The 14672-nt window shown below is 43.4% G+C and overlaps 1 protein-coding gene across 1 annotated transcript; it reads left to right on the top strand.

Annotated features, from left to right (window-relative positions):
- Positions 1-4866: 4866 nt before the first annotated feature.
- fam210b (family with sequence similarity 210 member B) lies at positions 4867-14434 on the top strand. The gene is made up of 3 exons (XM_061069356.1): positions 4867-5489; positions 10138-10337; positions 13483-14434. Exons 1-3 carry the CDS (start codon positions 5025-5027, stop codon positions 13697-13699), a joined length of 882 nt encoding a protein of 293 aa, XP_060925339.1. The 5' UTR covers positions 4867-5024; the 3' UTR covers positions 13700-14434.
- Positions 14435-14672: the final 238 nt, after the last annotated feature.

Below are 14672 nucleotides of genomic sequence, written 5' to 3'. Positions count from 1 at the left end.
GGCATATTTATTTCAATATACTCTCTTCTACCATTTTGAGATATTGTATTTGTTCTTTACATTTTCATAATTTTCATAGCGAATGATTTATGAAACTAAATAATTGTGTAATTTTCTGCAGCTTAATGAATTTAAGGGGACTCTTGAGCAGAGGTATGTGCTTTGAGTGGCTGCAGCAACAAATTTAAAGTTCATACTTGAACTGCATGATGCATAATTTATCTTGGCCAAACACATGAATAACACCCGCATGTGGATGCATGAAATGCATGTTCAGAGAAACTGCTGAGAAAAGTTGTGCTTAAATGCACAAACACAGGTACTAAATGGTCAAGAACTGCAATCTAGAGCAACTGCTGAACCAAGTCTTCAATTTTCTTCCTGCCCGTGGGAGTATTTAACATAATAAGATTTCACTTTTATGCATCTAACGACTTCACTTCAATGTTTTCAGACACTTTACTGCTGACATCAGGTGAATCTTCTGAATGCACTTCATGTCGTTTGAAGGTTACGAACAGTTTCTCTCACGCTGAGACGTCTGCTTTCTCTGACCTCTCCTTCTACATCTTCTCTCTGATCTGAGACAGGCGGAGGCTGGAACGTCCTTCGTCACACAGCTGTCAGGGCCTTGGCCCAGCGTCAACTGCTTCCTTTCTTTCTTTCTTTCTTTTTTTCTAGACTTCCTCCCTCTGCTGGTTCTGGGGTCAGCAGGGGTCAATATGTCTTCAGGCGGTCAGCAGCAGCTGGGATAGACAGAGAACTAAAAAGTAATGGTGTTTTTTATGTTTCTCTATGTTTATTTTAAGGTTATTTTGGGTGTGTCTAATGTGCCGTGCCTGCAAGATTTCCCCTGCACTTTGTACTTTGTCCACACTCAGATTCTGCATTCTGAGTGACTGTTTAAACAGAAAACCATTGGCTTACAGGGTTGTTTATTCATCCCTTTATAGATGTAATTCCTAATTATAGGGGAGTAACTTATAGGCATGGATATAGCTGCCTGTCTTTTTTGTAGAAACCTTTTCACAGTGCATAAAACTCTCATAAAACAGCTTCGGCTCGCTGATATGTTTGCTCAGCGATTTGAAAAGCAAATCAGCAGAACAAACAGAAAGTAATTTGTCAAACATATACGTCAGGTCACAGCCCTCCATGCGTCTTGAGCAAACATTGGGAGAAACCAGCCTTTCATCTGAAGCCGCCTGGACACAGTCGGTATATGTCTAAGACATATAGACAGAGAGGAGGACAAAGGTACTGAAAACACATGATCCAGACTGCATCAACCCTGTCTTGGTGGCCTGGCTTTACCATTGTACCAGAGCTATGCTGAATCTGGGCCAGATGGCTCGAGTCCCAGTCCTTCAGTCCTCTTCACTGGAGGGTGAAGTGGATCGGTGCCAGAAAGAGCAGGCAGTCACACACTGACCACTGCGCTGAATGCATAAACAGAGGGATGGTAAAGGACGGCACTGAGGGAGGACAAAGTCGGAAAATGAATCAATGCCAGGACTTGATGAGACACTGACCAGTCGATGGAAGAAGGGAGGTTTTCAGTCATGGAAGAAAGAAGGCTTGCAAATGCAGGGAGGATGGCGGGCCCTGAAAGCGGGCCTGTGCTGGGAGGAGGCTATTGACCATCCTGCCAGTTTGCCAGAAGACGGATAGAAGAGCTGCACAAAAAGAACAAACGGATGGACGTCTGCCCGGTTCCCAGGACCTGCTGGACTTCACCGGGACTTCAGGGTCCTGTTTGACCTTAATTAAAATAGTCTAAGTAGATGAGTCGATGTGTGACTGTACGGCCGCTGGATAAAAGTGAAACGAACGAGGAATCGAAGTCTGTCTCTCTCAGACAGGAGGACGCACTTCAGACCAACAACTACCGCAGTCTAACATTTAGCATCACTGTAGAAATTAGATTTTTGGTGGCGGAATCTTTAAAAGCGCTTCTGCAAAGGTTCACCAGCTGAAGCATCAGGACTGAGAAGAGACATTTAACAGTTTGTTTACTCCCCCAAAAGTGTTCCACTTAAAGTTGATGATTTCAAAGGCTTAAAGACAAATTGAAGCAATAATCAAAAAACAATAGATAGTCTCTTAACAAATATCAGGAACTCACTCAAATAACCCATCTGATGGACAGTCACCTTTAAGTAAACAACATTTCAGGCAGCATCAGTAGAAGGTTCTCACGCTGCAGCAAACAAAGAAGAAGAAAGGCCCCGATCCAGGCCTCTGAGTTCAGGTGAGAGCTGATAGGTTGAGAAGAACTCCTGCTTCCTGGGACTGAGCAGGAAGTGAGGTTTTTTTAACAATAACCACTGACTAAATGGTAAATGGTTTGTATTTATATAGAAATGTTCTAGTCTTGATGACCACTCAAAGTGCTTTATAGCTCTGTTTTTCCATTCACCCATTGTTTGGAGTCATGGCCGTTCGAAACAGGTCAAATACCTGTATCAACACCCTCATCAGCAAAGTAACATTTCCCCAACAGCAAGTTAATTTTTAACACTTACATGTAGCACAAGGAGACAAGAGTCAGTGAAATGAGTCAGAATAAATGGTCCAGTTTGCAAAAATTAGCAGCAAAGAGCTATGGCTGTATTTACTATGTTATAATGTCAAGGAGAACGATGTGTTTTTCAAGTTCTTCAATTAAATGAGAAACACACACCGGCAGCTTCGTTTAAATAAACCAGCTCGACTGGTTCCCTCAGTGCGTCAACAGAGCTGCAGCACCTCCTCCCTTCAACGGGTCATGTCCACCTGTAGCGTGTCCTAGATGCTGCAGATAACCATCTGTCAGTGTAGGGTTCTGACTGTGTCCTCCTTCCTCCGCTGCACTTCCAAAACACAATCACAAGCAACTCTCTGCAATCTGCTGTTTAAACACGGATGTGAAATCATTTATTGGAAAGATGATAAAACCCAGACTGTAAATCAATGTAAAGTAGAGGAAGCACGGAGGCTGAGTGATGAGCTGTAACTCTGCTCACTTCACACAGGGCCTTGCTTGGCATTATTGTGGCTGACGCACCAGTGACTGAGTGATTATGAAATCCATCAGGCGGCAAAACCAAGTGACCACATTACACTCGTCACTGAACATTGAGCTGGAAGTTGCATCAATATAGAAACAGCTGATTTGTCACTTTATGAAGCAAGAACCACAAAGTGAGACTGACACACAGTCTATCAGAGGCTGGACGGAATAACAAGAACATGAACATTTGGAACCTTTTCAGGATAATCATTCAAAAAATTGCCAAGTTTACAAAATTTGGAATATCTTTATCCCAGTCCCCAAATATGCAACATGAACTTTCTGTGAACTGTGTCAGACTATTTGCATCCACATCACCTTCGATGTGGTGTTATGGATTCTGAACCGAAATATAAAATGTCTCCAGGGATTTTCACCAGTCATCTTTTCCGTGTCATGGTCTAAGTGGGACTGTACCAACTTCAACTTTTAAACAGCCACAGTGAACTTCTTCTTTTTTCCGTCTGTCTCTGAGCAGCAGCAGACATCCAGTTCTACTGAGATGTTTAGACCCAGAGCTTTCCCCCTACAGGCAAATAAATGTTTCACTATCATCTCATAAAAGGATGTATCATCAAACCACAAACGTTAGAGTCGAAAGCCACTTTAAATCTGCCGACATGTTGATTTTGTGGCGCGTCTGAGAAAAGGTCACCGTCTCTGTTGCTGTGCTGACTGTTTTTTTTTTCTTTCCTTCTTTCCTCTCAGCAAAACAGACTTGCACACCTAAAGCAGATCCGGTTTTTCACGTGGTGCAACCCTGACCACAGAAGTCTTTCGGCATCCTGTGACATATACACTTCTTTCATTTCAAAGCCTATGGTATTCAGAATTAGATTTTATCATCTTGTTCTTTCCCAGCAGTTTCCTTTCAGTTTGGGCTTTAGTTTACACCTCTAACTCAAACACATGCAAATTTCACATGAGAGAAAAGAACGCTAGACGAGAGAAGGGGCAAACGGAAAAGAAGAGTGCCTGTGGTTAACTTTTACATTAGAGGTGTGGTCTGCTACAGTTAACTCTCTGTTACTCCTCATGTCTCTAGTTTCTTTCTGTTGGTTGAACTGTCTTATCACTACAGAACATTGCATCTCCAAACACAGATAACCAACGGCAACGTGTTCAGACTGATCCAAGTCACACTGCTCACAGGGAACACAAGTGACCGGTAGTCTGTTAAATTGATATTGTGAGTTACATGATAGAGGAGTTTATACCATCTATCCCCATGTGATCATTCTAAGAATTGAATTTTGTTTTTATGTAAATAGTTTTTGCTGCTGTTCTTGATCCGTGCTCTCACTAATGTTATGTTATGCTTTGCTAGGTTATATTTGGGCTATAAGCTGGGTTACGTAACCTTGCGTGTGTCTTGATTTTGTCATATAATCTTTTTGTTCTGTTAATTTTAACCAAGTCTTTGTTGCTCCTTACAGTTTCGCCTTGGGATTGAATCTTTATTGTAGAAGTTATAATAATACCCTCACCGGTTCAGTCAATAAAATGCACAACATATCTTAAAGAATTGCTTGCTAGCCTTTTCTCAATATGATTCAACTTGCTCCCTCTCCACTAACTCTGCTGGAGAAAACACTCATAAAGTCTTAATAATGAATAATTGCACTTAATCATAATTGATAGTGTATTGCTGCCCAGCTGTTATGACACGTGTACTGGTCCCAGTGACATCACCAGGCCCTGGGTGGTTTCAGACCCAGCTCACTGAGGAGCCCGACACGGTTACACCTTTAAATTGCTCCTCCCTCCCTCCGCTCTTCTGCGGTTGCGCGTCAGAGCTCATTGGCTGCGGGTGATAATCGGTCAACAGCGGAGCGGAGGGAGGGAGGCAGGACGGGACAACAGCATGTTTACAGCTGCTCCCGGGCTCCGGACGTGTCGTGAAGGACCCGCTCGCTCCGTGCGATCGTATTAAAGAACGCGACCGATCCTCCAGCGGGACGTGGACACGACCATGTTGTTGTGGCGTGGGGGGGGCAGGCTGTCTGCAGCGGCGGTGGATCAGGCGCTCAGGTCCCCGGGTTGCTGGTTGGTGAGAGTCCGAGCACAAACGCCGAGGCACGTCACCGGGACGTTACACAAAGGTCACACGGTGCAGTGCAGGTCTGTGTGTGGATCCGTGCACTCCACCACGCATGCGCACCTGGGCACGCTGCAGCCGGAGCCGCGCTTCCAGCTGCTGAACTGGGACCGGGGGGTCGCGGACTGGGAGCGAGTGGCCGAGGGTCTCTCCAGGAGGGTGAGGAGCGAGGGCGGGAGTTTAGATGCGACCAAGCCGCCGCTGGGCCACGTGGTGTCCCCAGGCACCTGGAGGGTCTCCTGCAGGACCATGCACACCAGGGCTTCACCCGGGGCATCATCCACCGCTGCAGCCGCCAGGAGGAGCCAGCCCGGGGGGGAGACAGGCGCCGACACACGGGTGAATGTTCCTCCTCAGCTCGATTGTTTGTGTAACCGCAGTGATCCGGTCTGTCTGTGTCCCGGTGGCGCCAGTGGTAAAAACAAAAGAAAGAGATATGCAGGAGTGTGTTCACTGACTGACAGCCATGACGAGAACAGGCTGAACATGAGGGCCTAAGCTGTGTGGTCTGTTACACATACACACAAGTCTACTGCATTATGGATCTATGTAACCAAGAACACACACACACACACACACCTGTTACTTCTCTCTTACAGAGGACACTCATAGGCCTAATGCATTGCAAGCCCTTCACCCTAACCTTAACAATCACAACTATGCCTAATCCTGACCTAAACCTAATCCTTAGCCTAACCCCCAACTCTAATCCTAACCCTAACATCAAGTCTTAACCCTCATGCCCTTTGAAAGTGGGGCAGAATGTCCTAACTCTGTAGGTTCTAGGCTCAAAATGGGCAAGGCTCGATGTGATGACAACCATTGGCACAATGCATTTCCTAGCTTCTAAACCTGACCTAACCCTAAAACCAAGTCTCAGCTCTTAACCATACCTTTGGATTTGTGAGAACCAGCCAATGTCCTCACCATGCTGGTATTGAACCAAAAATGGCCCTCATTACAAAAGACAGACATGCAAACACACACTTATCCTTTTGTTTTTGCATTGACATATATTCATTTTGGCAAAACCTTATTCCAAAGCTTAGCCATGACCAGTCAATGCCTAACCTTAACCTAACCACTATTCACTTCTCACCCCGGAACAGGCTTTATTCCCCTTGAGGGCACAACAAACCCATTATAGCTGAGTCAGTAAGTCTAAACCCATTAGCAGTGAGTAAGAAACTGGCCTGTGCTCTGCTGGTGAGTCAGCAGCAGTGGGAAGTGGATACAGATGGAGGTGAACCTGTTCTGTGGTGAGCAGTTCTTAGAAAGCACAAAACGTTAGAAAAAGGGACCACACTGTAGTATTCTGTGTTTTCTTCCTGTTATTCTATATTACATCATCATTATCTCACACAAGCATCTCATGCCAGCAGCTCTGTGAGGCTGTCGGCTTCTTGATGGGCTTCAGCTAAATGCTAACCATAGAGTGCTAACATGCCGACCTTTGCAACATGCTGATGTTTTTTATTCAAAATGTTTACCATGTTCACCATCCTCGTGAAATTTATGACCTGAAGTCACTACAGTAAAAGTTTGACAATCATATTTTATCACCTTGGCACCATGTGTTGCCTGAAGTTTTATGGCAAGTCATCCAGGAGCGGTTGAGATACTTCAGTCTGTCCCCAAGTGATGGACTAACCAACACAACACCACCATCAATACAGATCTGTTGCTAACAGGGCTAACAAAATATTTTAACTTGCTTTAAACTTAAATTTGGTTAAAAAAGATTAAAAAAAAGGTTCTTCCCTTGTACAAAGTCACTGGATGGAGACTGTGGGTGCTTGGTTGCCACTGGCTGCACATTTCAGTCAGCATGCTCCAGTTTGGCTGGAGAAACTCTGCCAGTCTGTGAATTTTAGACAACGTGCTAGTTTTCTGGAATTTGTGTCGTGAAGTGTGTCACGAGAACGGCAGCGTTTTTCCCACCATGACAGTTCTCCCCTTTACACAGCTCTTCAACAAACTCTGCTGCTGGATTAAAGGTGGAACAACCATGCTAGCCATTTGTTTTTTTGTACGTTTTTATACAAACTGGTGAGACAGAACTAAAGCACGACCTTCCCGCCTTAAACAGGTTGTATAAATAGAGGGCTGCTGTTAGGCTTCAACCTTCGACAGGAGGCATTCACTACTTGACCGTTTCCCTCGTGTTCTGTCTGTGCACGTGAGTGTGTCTTTGTCCCTGTTGGCATGCCATCGTGACCGTGCATGTGTTTTCATGCCTCTGAAAAGCTGTTATCAGACACAGCAGTGCCACTGTTCCCCTCCCATGCACCCTCCCTTGCACAAGTCTCTTTGGCCGCACACTCACATGACCCTCCCACGCTGCAGCCCGCCTTTACTTTTAGCTCGGCCTGACTCCCCTCTGAAAAGCAAAGGCCTGCTCCCTCGCCCACTTCAGACTTTCTATTGTCCATTGTTTGCGCGACAGTGAATACATCAACAGGACTTAGGCTTCATGCAGGCGGCTCAGATTTATATTTAGCTAAACAAATTACAACAAAGAGAAAAGATCATTTTGTTCTCCTTCTGTTCCCCTCTTCTTCATTGTCTCTACACACTTGATTAATTGTCTGACTGAACCCCACAAGAGAAGACAGTCAGAGGAAAGCAGAATGTCACTATAGCAACTAAGGCACAGATGGATATGAACGAAAGTCAAGTGAATGTATGAATTTCACAAAAACATCTTAGATTATTACAGCATGTGACGCTTTCATGTTTAAAACTAGGCTGAAAAGGGAGCATGGAGTCGAGTGTAAAAAGCAGTTTGAGGTATAGACTGTAAGTAAAGATGTCTCCACTTCTTTCAACTAAAACTTGAACTAAAATATCCTGGATACCGGTGCTGTCATCGTGCTCTGTTGATGTAATTTGGAGCCAGAGTCTGCTCGGCAGTAATCGTGGAGTGGAGCCACAGAATTGAGGTCTCAGCTGTGAATCAGGATGTTTCACCCTTCACATCACTTAATAATAAGAACCACCTAAAGTGACAGAGGAAAAATGTATTCGGTATTTAAAATTACATTTTAATTTGGGGCAGGTCTCATCCGTTGAGGAGGAAGGGTTTATGAACAAGACTGAAGCCACCAGGGATCATCTAGAAAATGTGGCTTCACTTTTGGTAGCTGTCAGCATCCATCTTTATATGCAGTCTGAGGTTTGAGGCCCTGAGGTCATCATGTAACCAGAATTCATTTATTTTGTATTATTATAATAATTTTACAACAAATGTAGTTATACATTTTATAAATGCTGAAGCTTTATACATTTCTCTACAGTTCTTAAACTCATTTGGATTTGTCCAAAATCTGTATATAAAACATTGTTTATACAGAGCCCCTGTTTGTTTTATGGATAAGAAACGTGACATTTTATAGTCAATTTTAATTCACATGATATCCAATGTTCTGTCTCTGTCACTATTTAACTGTCTCATTTCTACTATATTATAATCAGCCTACATGTTGTCCAGAAAGCGCCTGTTAAAGAGGTCTCTGTGTAGGCAGCATTCCATGTACTTAATAAGTTGTCTCAGCTTTGTAGGCATCATATCAGTAGTTTGTCTAAAAATACTTAACCACATGCAGGCCTGAGCTATTTCCTGTTTGTTTAAGGATTGTGTTTCCTCTTGCCAGAGGAATATTGTTATAATGGGAAGGCTACAAAAGAGCTAGTGAACACGATGCCCTCCTGCCGCTTAACACTAAGCTTCTAATGAAAAAGAAAGGAAAGTTGAAAGCTGGCGATAAAACAGAAACTGTGATTATTCTTCACCAAGTATGTTTCATCATAATGGAAAACCCTGAGTTAACCTGAGGGGTATCCATAAAAGACATTTAGTTGTAATTGTATCACCACAGCAGGGTGATCAGATGAATGAGAGCAGACAGGCCTGTGAGCAAGGTCTCCCCTGTTCACCCAGACACAGAGTCCTTCAAAGTTCTATGAGTAGCTCTGAGATTCATAAACTGAGGTATTGCATGTTGCTTATAAATGCTGGAAAAGCTTGGTACATTATGTCATTCAGATATGTCCTGATTAAAATAATAACTTCATTTCACACTGAATCATACAGTAGTTATTGCTACACAGCTCTCTGTGGGTCTCTGCTGTAAATCTATGGTCCTAAGTGTCTAAGTCCTGACACTTAAGAAACCCACTTGAAATGCTGTAGACACAGATGGATCAAATACTTGTTGCACAGGTTCAACTGCAGTTAACATAACCACATGTGGAAGTGCAGCCCGCCAGGCACTATTCAGATTAATTTACTAAAGTAAAGTAACGTTGTGTAATCATAGTTTGTGTATGAATCCGAGGACGTTTATGAAGGTTGACTGCAGCATTGTTTGGGAACTATAGCAAAAATATGTAGTTTGAGTGTTGTGCCCTGTGATGCATTACCTAGGGGTGCCGTACCGCTAGGCACCCATAATTATCAAACCACAGAGCAGCAGCAGCCTCATGTTTAAACCCAGCTCATTCAGCTGCACAGTGAATAGAGGAAGCTCATAAAAGTTCAGGCTCCGATCGACCTACTTGGATGACCTCAACTTTTCAGCAGATGACGCACATAACACACTTTTTTCTTTTACATTATGATGATGCGTGTATTTTTCTATATGTGGCCTCAAACTGAAAAAAAGAACATTTGGTCTTTTATTCCCGCAGAGCATCAGAAACATGACATTCTGGCTTCACTTCTTAAAAACAACTGATACGGTTTCAGTAAACTTATAAGTTGAGCTGTAACAAGATTAATAAGAAAATAAACAACAATTTTCATCATCAATTAATTAAATCATTTGGCTCAAACTCCAGTTGCTCTCTAGCTCCAGCTTCTTAAATATGAGAATGTGCCAAATCTAATTATCCTCTGTGTTTCTCTCATAATGTGCTGTCCGTCCTTATTCTCCTCTTCAAATTTATTCTGCTCACTCTCAGATATTTTATTTCTGTCTTCATCCAGGACGAGCAGAATTTGAAGGAGGCCTCTTCTACGTCCTCGTCTGCTGAAAAGGTCCCGGGGGAGCCGGAGCCAGAAGGAGGGAAACCAACCAAGACCCAGCAGCTCAAGAAAGTCTTCAAGGAGTATGGAGCAGTGGGAGTCTGCTTTCACATCGGGATCTCCCTCATGTCTCTGGGAATGTTCTACCTCCTGGTATCCAGGTAAATGAAGAGCTCACTGCTTGTTCTACAGGTGGAGGGTCTGGGGGGCACTTACATTATGTCTGGCTGGGGAACGCAGCTGCATTGATCCTACTTTTGTTTAGTTTTACGTTTATATCTTTTTCTTTTCTAAATTGATATCAGGGATTGCATTTTATATTATACACACTGTGGAAGTATTAGTATTACATATATATATATATATATATATATATATTAAATTGCTCATATATATATATATATATATATATATATATATGAGCAATTTAATCAAAACACCTAGAGCGTTACAATAGTGTGATGTGTATTACGGTTTAATTGCAAATAACTATTACTTTAATTAATCTCCTGATCATTTCAACAAATCACTTTGTCTCTAAATAGTCAGAAAACAGTGCAAAGTGCTTAGGAGTTAGGAGTCTGGTGAAAAAGGACCATAACAGAACCTATTGATGGTCTGAATCAGTAAGTGAGATAAAGGTGCTGTGACTGAGGGAAAGAGGGAACATTGAGCAGGACTACAACACGGCCAACATGTTTAACAATTGAATGCATCAAACATCACTCACTGATATTATCTGGCAGTGCCAGAGCGTCGGGTTGTAACATTTCCTTTAAACCTAAAGACGAGCGCAGGAAATGAGCGACCCGTGGGCAGCTTTTACACCGAGGAACGCAGAAACCTCTGCTGTAAATTGGCAGGAAATGGGACCTGTTATGTGAGAGACAGCAGAGTGCGGGCTCGTGAAAAATGTTCCACTCACTCAGCCACATTGTAGCGGCTCTGCTGTTGTTGAAATATCACGACTGGCTCCATCAGACGCAGACACTAAAATCGCGGCGAGTGCTTGAATAAAACATGAGGGCGTGTTCTCATCTGGCTACTGTGTTTTCAGACTTTTAACTTTTCAACAAGATGTGCAGAATTTCAAATCCCTGACATTGATGGTGATGGACAGAGAAACGCCGAAGCAGCACAACACCCACCCACAGTTCTGACAAGAGCATAAGTTCCTTCCCCTCGTCTGTCTGTCTGTCTGTCTGTCTGTCTGTCTGTCTGTCTGTCTGTCTGTCTGTCTGTCTGTCTGTCTGTCTGTCTGTCTGTCTGTCTGTCTGTCTGTCTGTCTGTCTGTCTGTCTGTCTGTCTGTCTGTCTGTCTGTCTGTCTGTCTGTCTGTCTGTCTGTCTGTCTGTCTGTCTGTCTGTCTGTCTGTCTGTCTGTCTGTCTGTCTGTCTGTCTGTCTGTCTGTCTGTCTGTCTGTCTGTCTGTCTGTCTGTCTGTCTGTCTGTCTGTCTGTCTGTCTGTCTGTCTGTCTGTCTGTCTGTCTGTCTGTCTGTCTGTCTGTCTGTCTGTCTGTCTGTCTGTCTGTCTGTCTGTCTGTCTGTCTGTCTGTCTGTCTGTCTGTCTGTCTGTCTGTCTGTCTGTCTGTCTGTCTGTCTGTCTGTCTGTCTGTCTGTCTGTCTGTCTGTCTGTCTGTCTGTCTGTCTGTCTGTCTGTCTGTCTGTCTGTCTGTCTGTCTGTCTGTCTGTCTGTCTGTCTGTCTGTCTGTCTGTCTGTCTGTCTGTCTGTCTGTCTGTCTGTCTGTCTGTCTGTCTGTCTGTCTGTCTGTCTGTCTGTCTGTCTGTCTGTCTGTCTGTCTGTCTGTCTGTCTGTCTGTCTGTCTGTCTGTCTGTCTGTCTGTCTGTCTGTCTGTCTGTCTGTCTGTCTGTCTGTCTGTCTGTCTGTCTGTCTGTCTGTCTGTCTGTCTGTCTGTCTGTCTGTCTGTCTGTCTGTCTGTCTGTCTGTCTGTCTCTCTCTCTCTCTCTCTCTCTGTGTCTCTGTCTGTCTGTCTCTCTCTGTCTGTCTGTCTGTCTGTCTGTCTGTCTGTCTGTCTGTCTGTCTGTCTGTCTGTCTGTCTGTCTGTCTGTCTGTCTGTCTCTGTCTCTGTCTCTGTCTCTGTCTCTGTCTCTGTCTCTGTCTCTGTCTCTGTCTCTGTCTCTGTCTCTGTCTCTCTGTGCCAATGCCTTGAATATTCGAGCGACTTGGCCGAGGTTACGTGACAGCTCGGTGATTTCCTTCTGCAGCTCGTAATGACCCTTGAACTGAAACCTGACTCTGTAGCCAGCAGCCACGGAGCATTATCGCTGTGTGTCCAGAGAGCCCCGGCATGTGGCCTGCTAATACAGAACTGAGTCAACAGTCGGCAGTGTGCAGATGGATCCTTATATTTAGCAGAGCAAATTTCACAGAGCTGTTAATGTGACAGAGACAGAGAGGCTGAAAAGCCTGACGCTGCTCTAAACCTCTTGTTTTCACATTCTTCACATATTTATTTCCATAAATGGCTCAGAAAAATGCCACAACTCTACAACAGTGTCCCACATGGGCAGTGTTACGTGTAGCTTGTTGGACCCACTTTGATTTGTTTGATTTCTTATCTTGCTATGCTGCTTGTGCTAATGTCACCAGTTTAAATGGGTCAAAAGGAAAAACTTATGAAACATTATATATTGTACATAGCTCCCTCTGGTGGAAGTAAGAGTGAGCTGCACCATTTACGCAGAACCAAATACACACGACACGTTGGGATGTGTTTTCATTTATTTTGGGGCATTAGAGAACCTTCAGGTGTAGATGTCAGTATTATTCCAGTATATAACCACACCGTAGTTTGGCTGGGATCTTTTTGTTTGGAGTTTTCATGTTCTCCTTGTGTTGCTATGGTTTTTTAAAGTAGTCATTCAACTGCCAGGTAGGAAGTCCAGGCAATAGATGGATGATACATTTAATGTAAATATTTGTTCGGGTTTGCAGTTTGTTGTAATTCAGACAATAGCGTATAGAAAGTGACACTATCGTTGAAAAGTAATGCATTGGGATTTGAATGATTTGGATTTCTGAATGTAGATGTTTGACATTATTAATTTGTATTATATTTGTTTTATGCTGTGAGTGTTATTACTTGGAATCTCTATCCATCCATCTCACTACCTAATGAAAGAATTCATGGTTATTTCACACGTCTGATGCTGCAGTGTTAGTTTACTATGTATAGTGCGCATGTTTTAACTCTTGATAAAAAGCAGCGGAAGAAGTCATGTGAGTGAACCTACTTTGTGAATTCTATGCACCTCTAACCCGCCTGCTGTGTCTTCTGTCTCCTTAGTGGGATCGATATGGCGGCTGTGCTGTGCAAAGTGGGATTCAGCGAGGCCATCGTGCGCTCTAAGATGGCAGCAGGAACCAGCACGTTCGTCCTGGCCTACGCCATCCACAAGCTCTTCGCTCCGGTCCGCATCAGCATCACTCTGGTGTCCGTCCCTCTCATCGTGCGCTACTTCAGAAAGACTGGTCTCTTTAAACCCCCCACACCGGCCCCCTGATGCCCCCGGATGGACATAGTTCAAACAACTGTATATTTAATTACTTATTTGCTTTTGGCTACAAATGCCCCATCTCATCTCTCATTGCATTTTTTTGAATTCAGGTTAAATCCTTCTCTCGTAAGATCTCGTAACAGAACCCGGTTTCAGAAGTGTGACAGTTCTTGTTTCACAAACCAGAGAGAAAAGTGCAAAAGAGCTCAAATATTTATAAACAATCAGATGTGAGATCAGGGATTTTTGAGTTTTACTGCTAAGATCTGAGTGGGCAGAGTTTTTTATTGATACTGTGAAGGTTGCCACCAGGGACACAAGGAAGGAAAAAGCTGATTTCTCCTCCACTGTTCCCTGAGAGCTGACTAGGCCATGTTCTGGTGTTATGTGAATCAGCAGAATAATTCAGGTTGTCTCCGTCTCCTACCTCCCTCCTCCCCTTTCTCTCGCCTTTGCTTTGCTCAGACTCTCTCTCCTCTCACCTATCCTCCTATTTTCTGCTGTTGTTGTTTTGCCTCCCTTCTATTTTTATCTCCACATCTCTCCCGGCATCCACTTTCTTCTTTCCTCTCGTCCATTTTCCTCTTCCTTTTCTCCCTGTTGTTCTCTAACTTTGCTAGTACCACTGCCCAAACAGTTTGCAAACACACTAATCTCTGAGTGAGGCTGATTATTGTTCATTGCAAGCTTTGAATGAAGAATGTTGGAAGTTTAAACTATTAAACATGAAGTTGTCTTTTATATTTGCTGTGCTTTTGTCATGAGATACCTTATTATTATTATTAGGGGCAGAGGACCGAATGATGGGGGGCCATATTGAAATTGTAAGGATTTTTACTATTATTATTTCCCTTTTGGGGGGCTTTTTCGGGGCCTAGACATGCTAAAAAAATGTTTTTAATAAAAAGAAATAATTTTTTTTTTTTTAAAAAGAAATAAAATTAAAAAAGGAAATACAACTTTTTTTAAATTTTATTTA

This window comes from Limanda limanda, chromosome 4 (genome assembly GCF_963576545.1).
Source record: "Limanda limanda chromosome 4, fLimLim1.1, whole genome shotgun sequence".
Classification (NCBI taxonomy): Eukaryota; Metazoa; Chordata; class Actinopteri; order Pleuronectiformes; family Pleuronectidae; genus Limanda; species Limanda limanda.
This window is presented reverse-complemented; position numbering and strand designations above follow the sequence as displayed.

What these genes read in the sequence shown, in the direction of transcription:
- fam210b (XM_061069356.1), top strand. Translation starts at nt 5,025, where the DNA reads ATGTTGTTGTGGCGTGGGGGGGGCAGGCTGTCTGCAGCGGCGGTGGAT. An exon ending in AGACAGGCGCCGACACACGG is followed by an intron (nt 5,490 to 10,137) that starts GTGAATGTTCCT and finishes GTCTTCATCCAG; the next exon opens with GACGAGCAGAATTTGAAGGA. An exon ending in TTCTACCTCCTGGTATCCAG is followed by an intron (nt 10,338 to 13,482) that starts GTAAATGAAGAG and finishes CTGTCTCCTTAG; the next exon opens with TGGGATCGATATGGCGGCTG.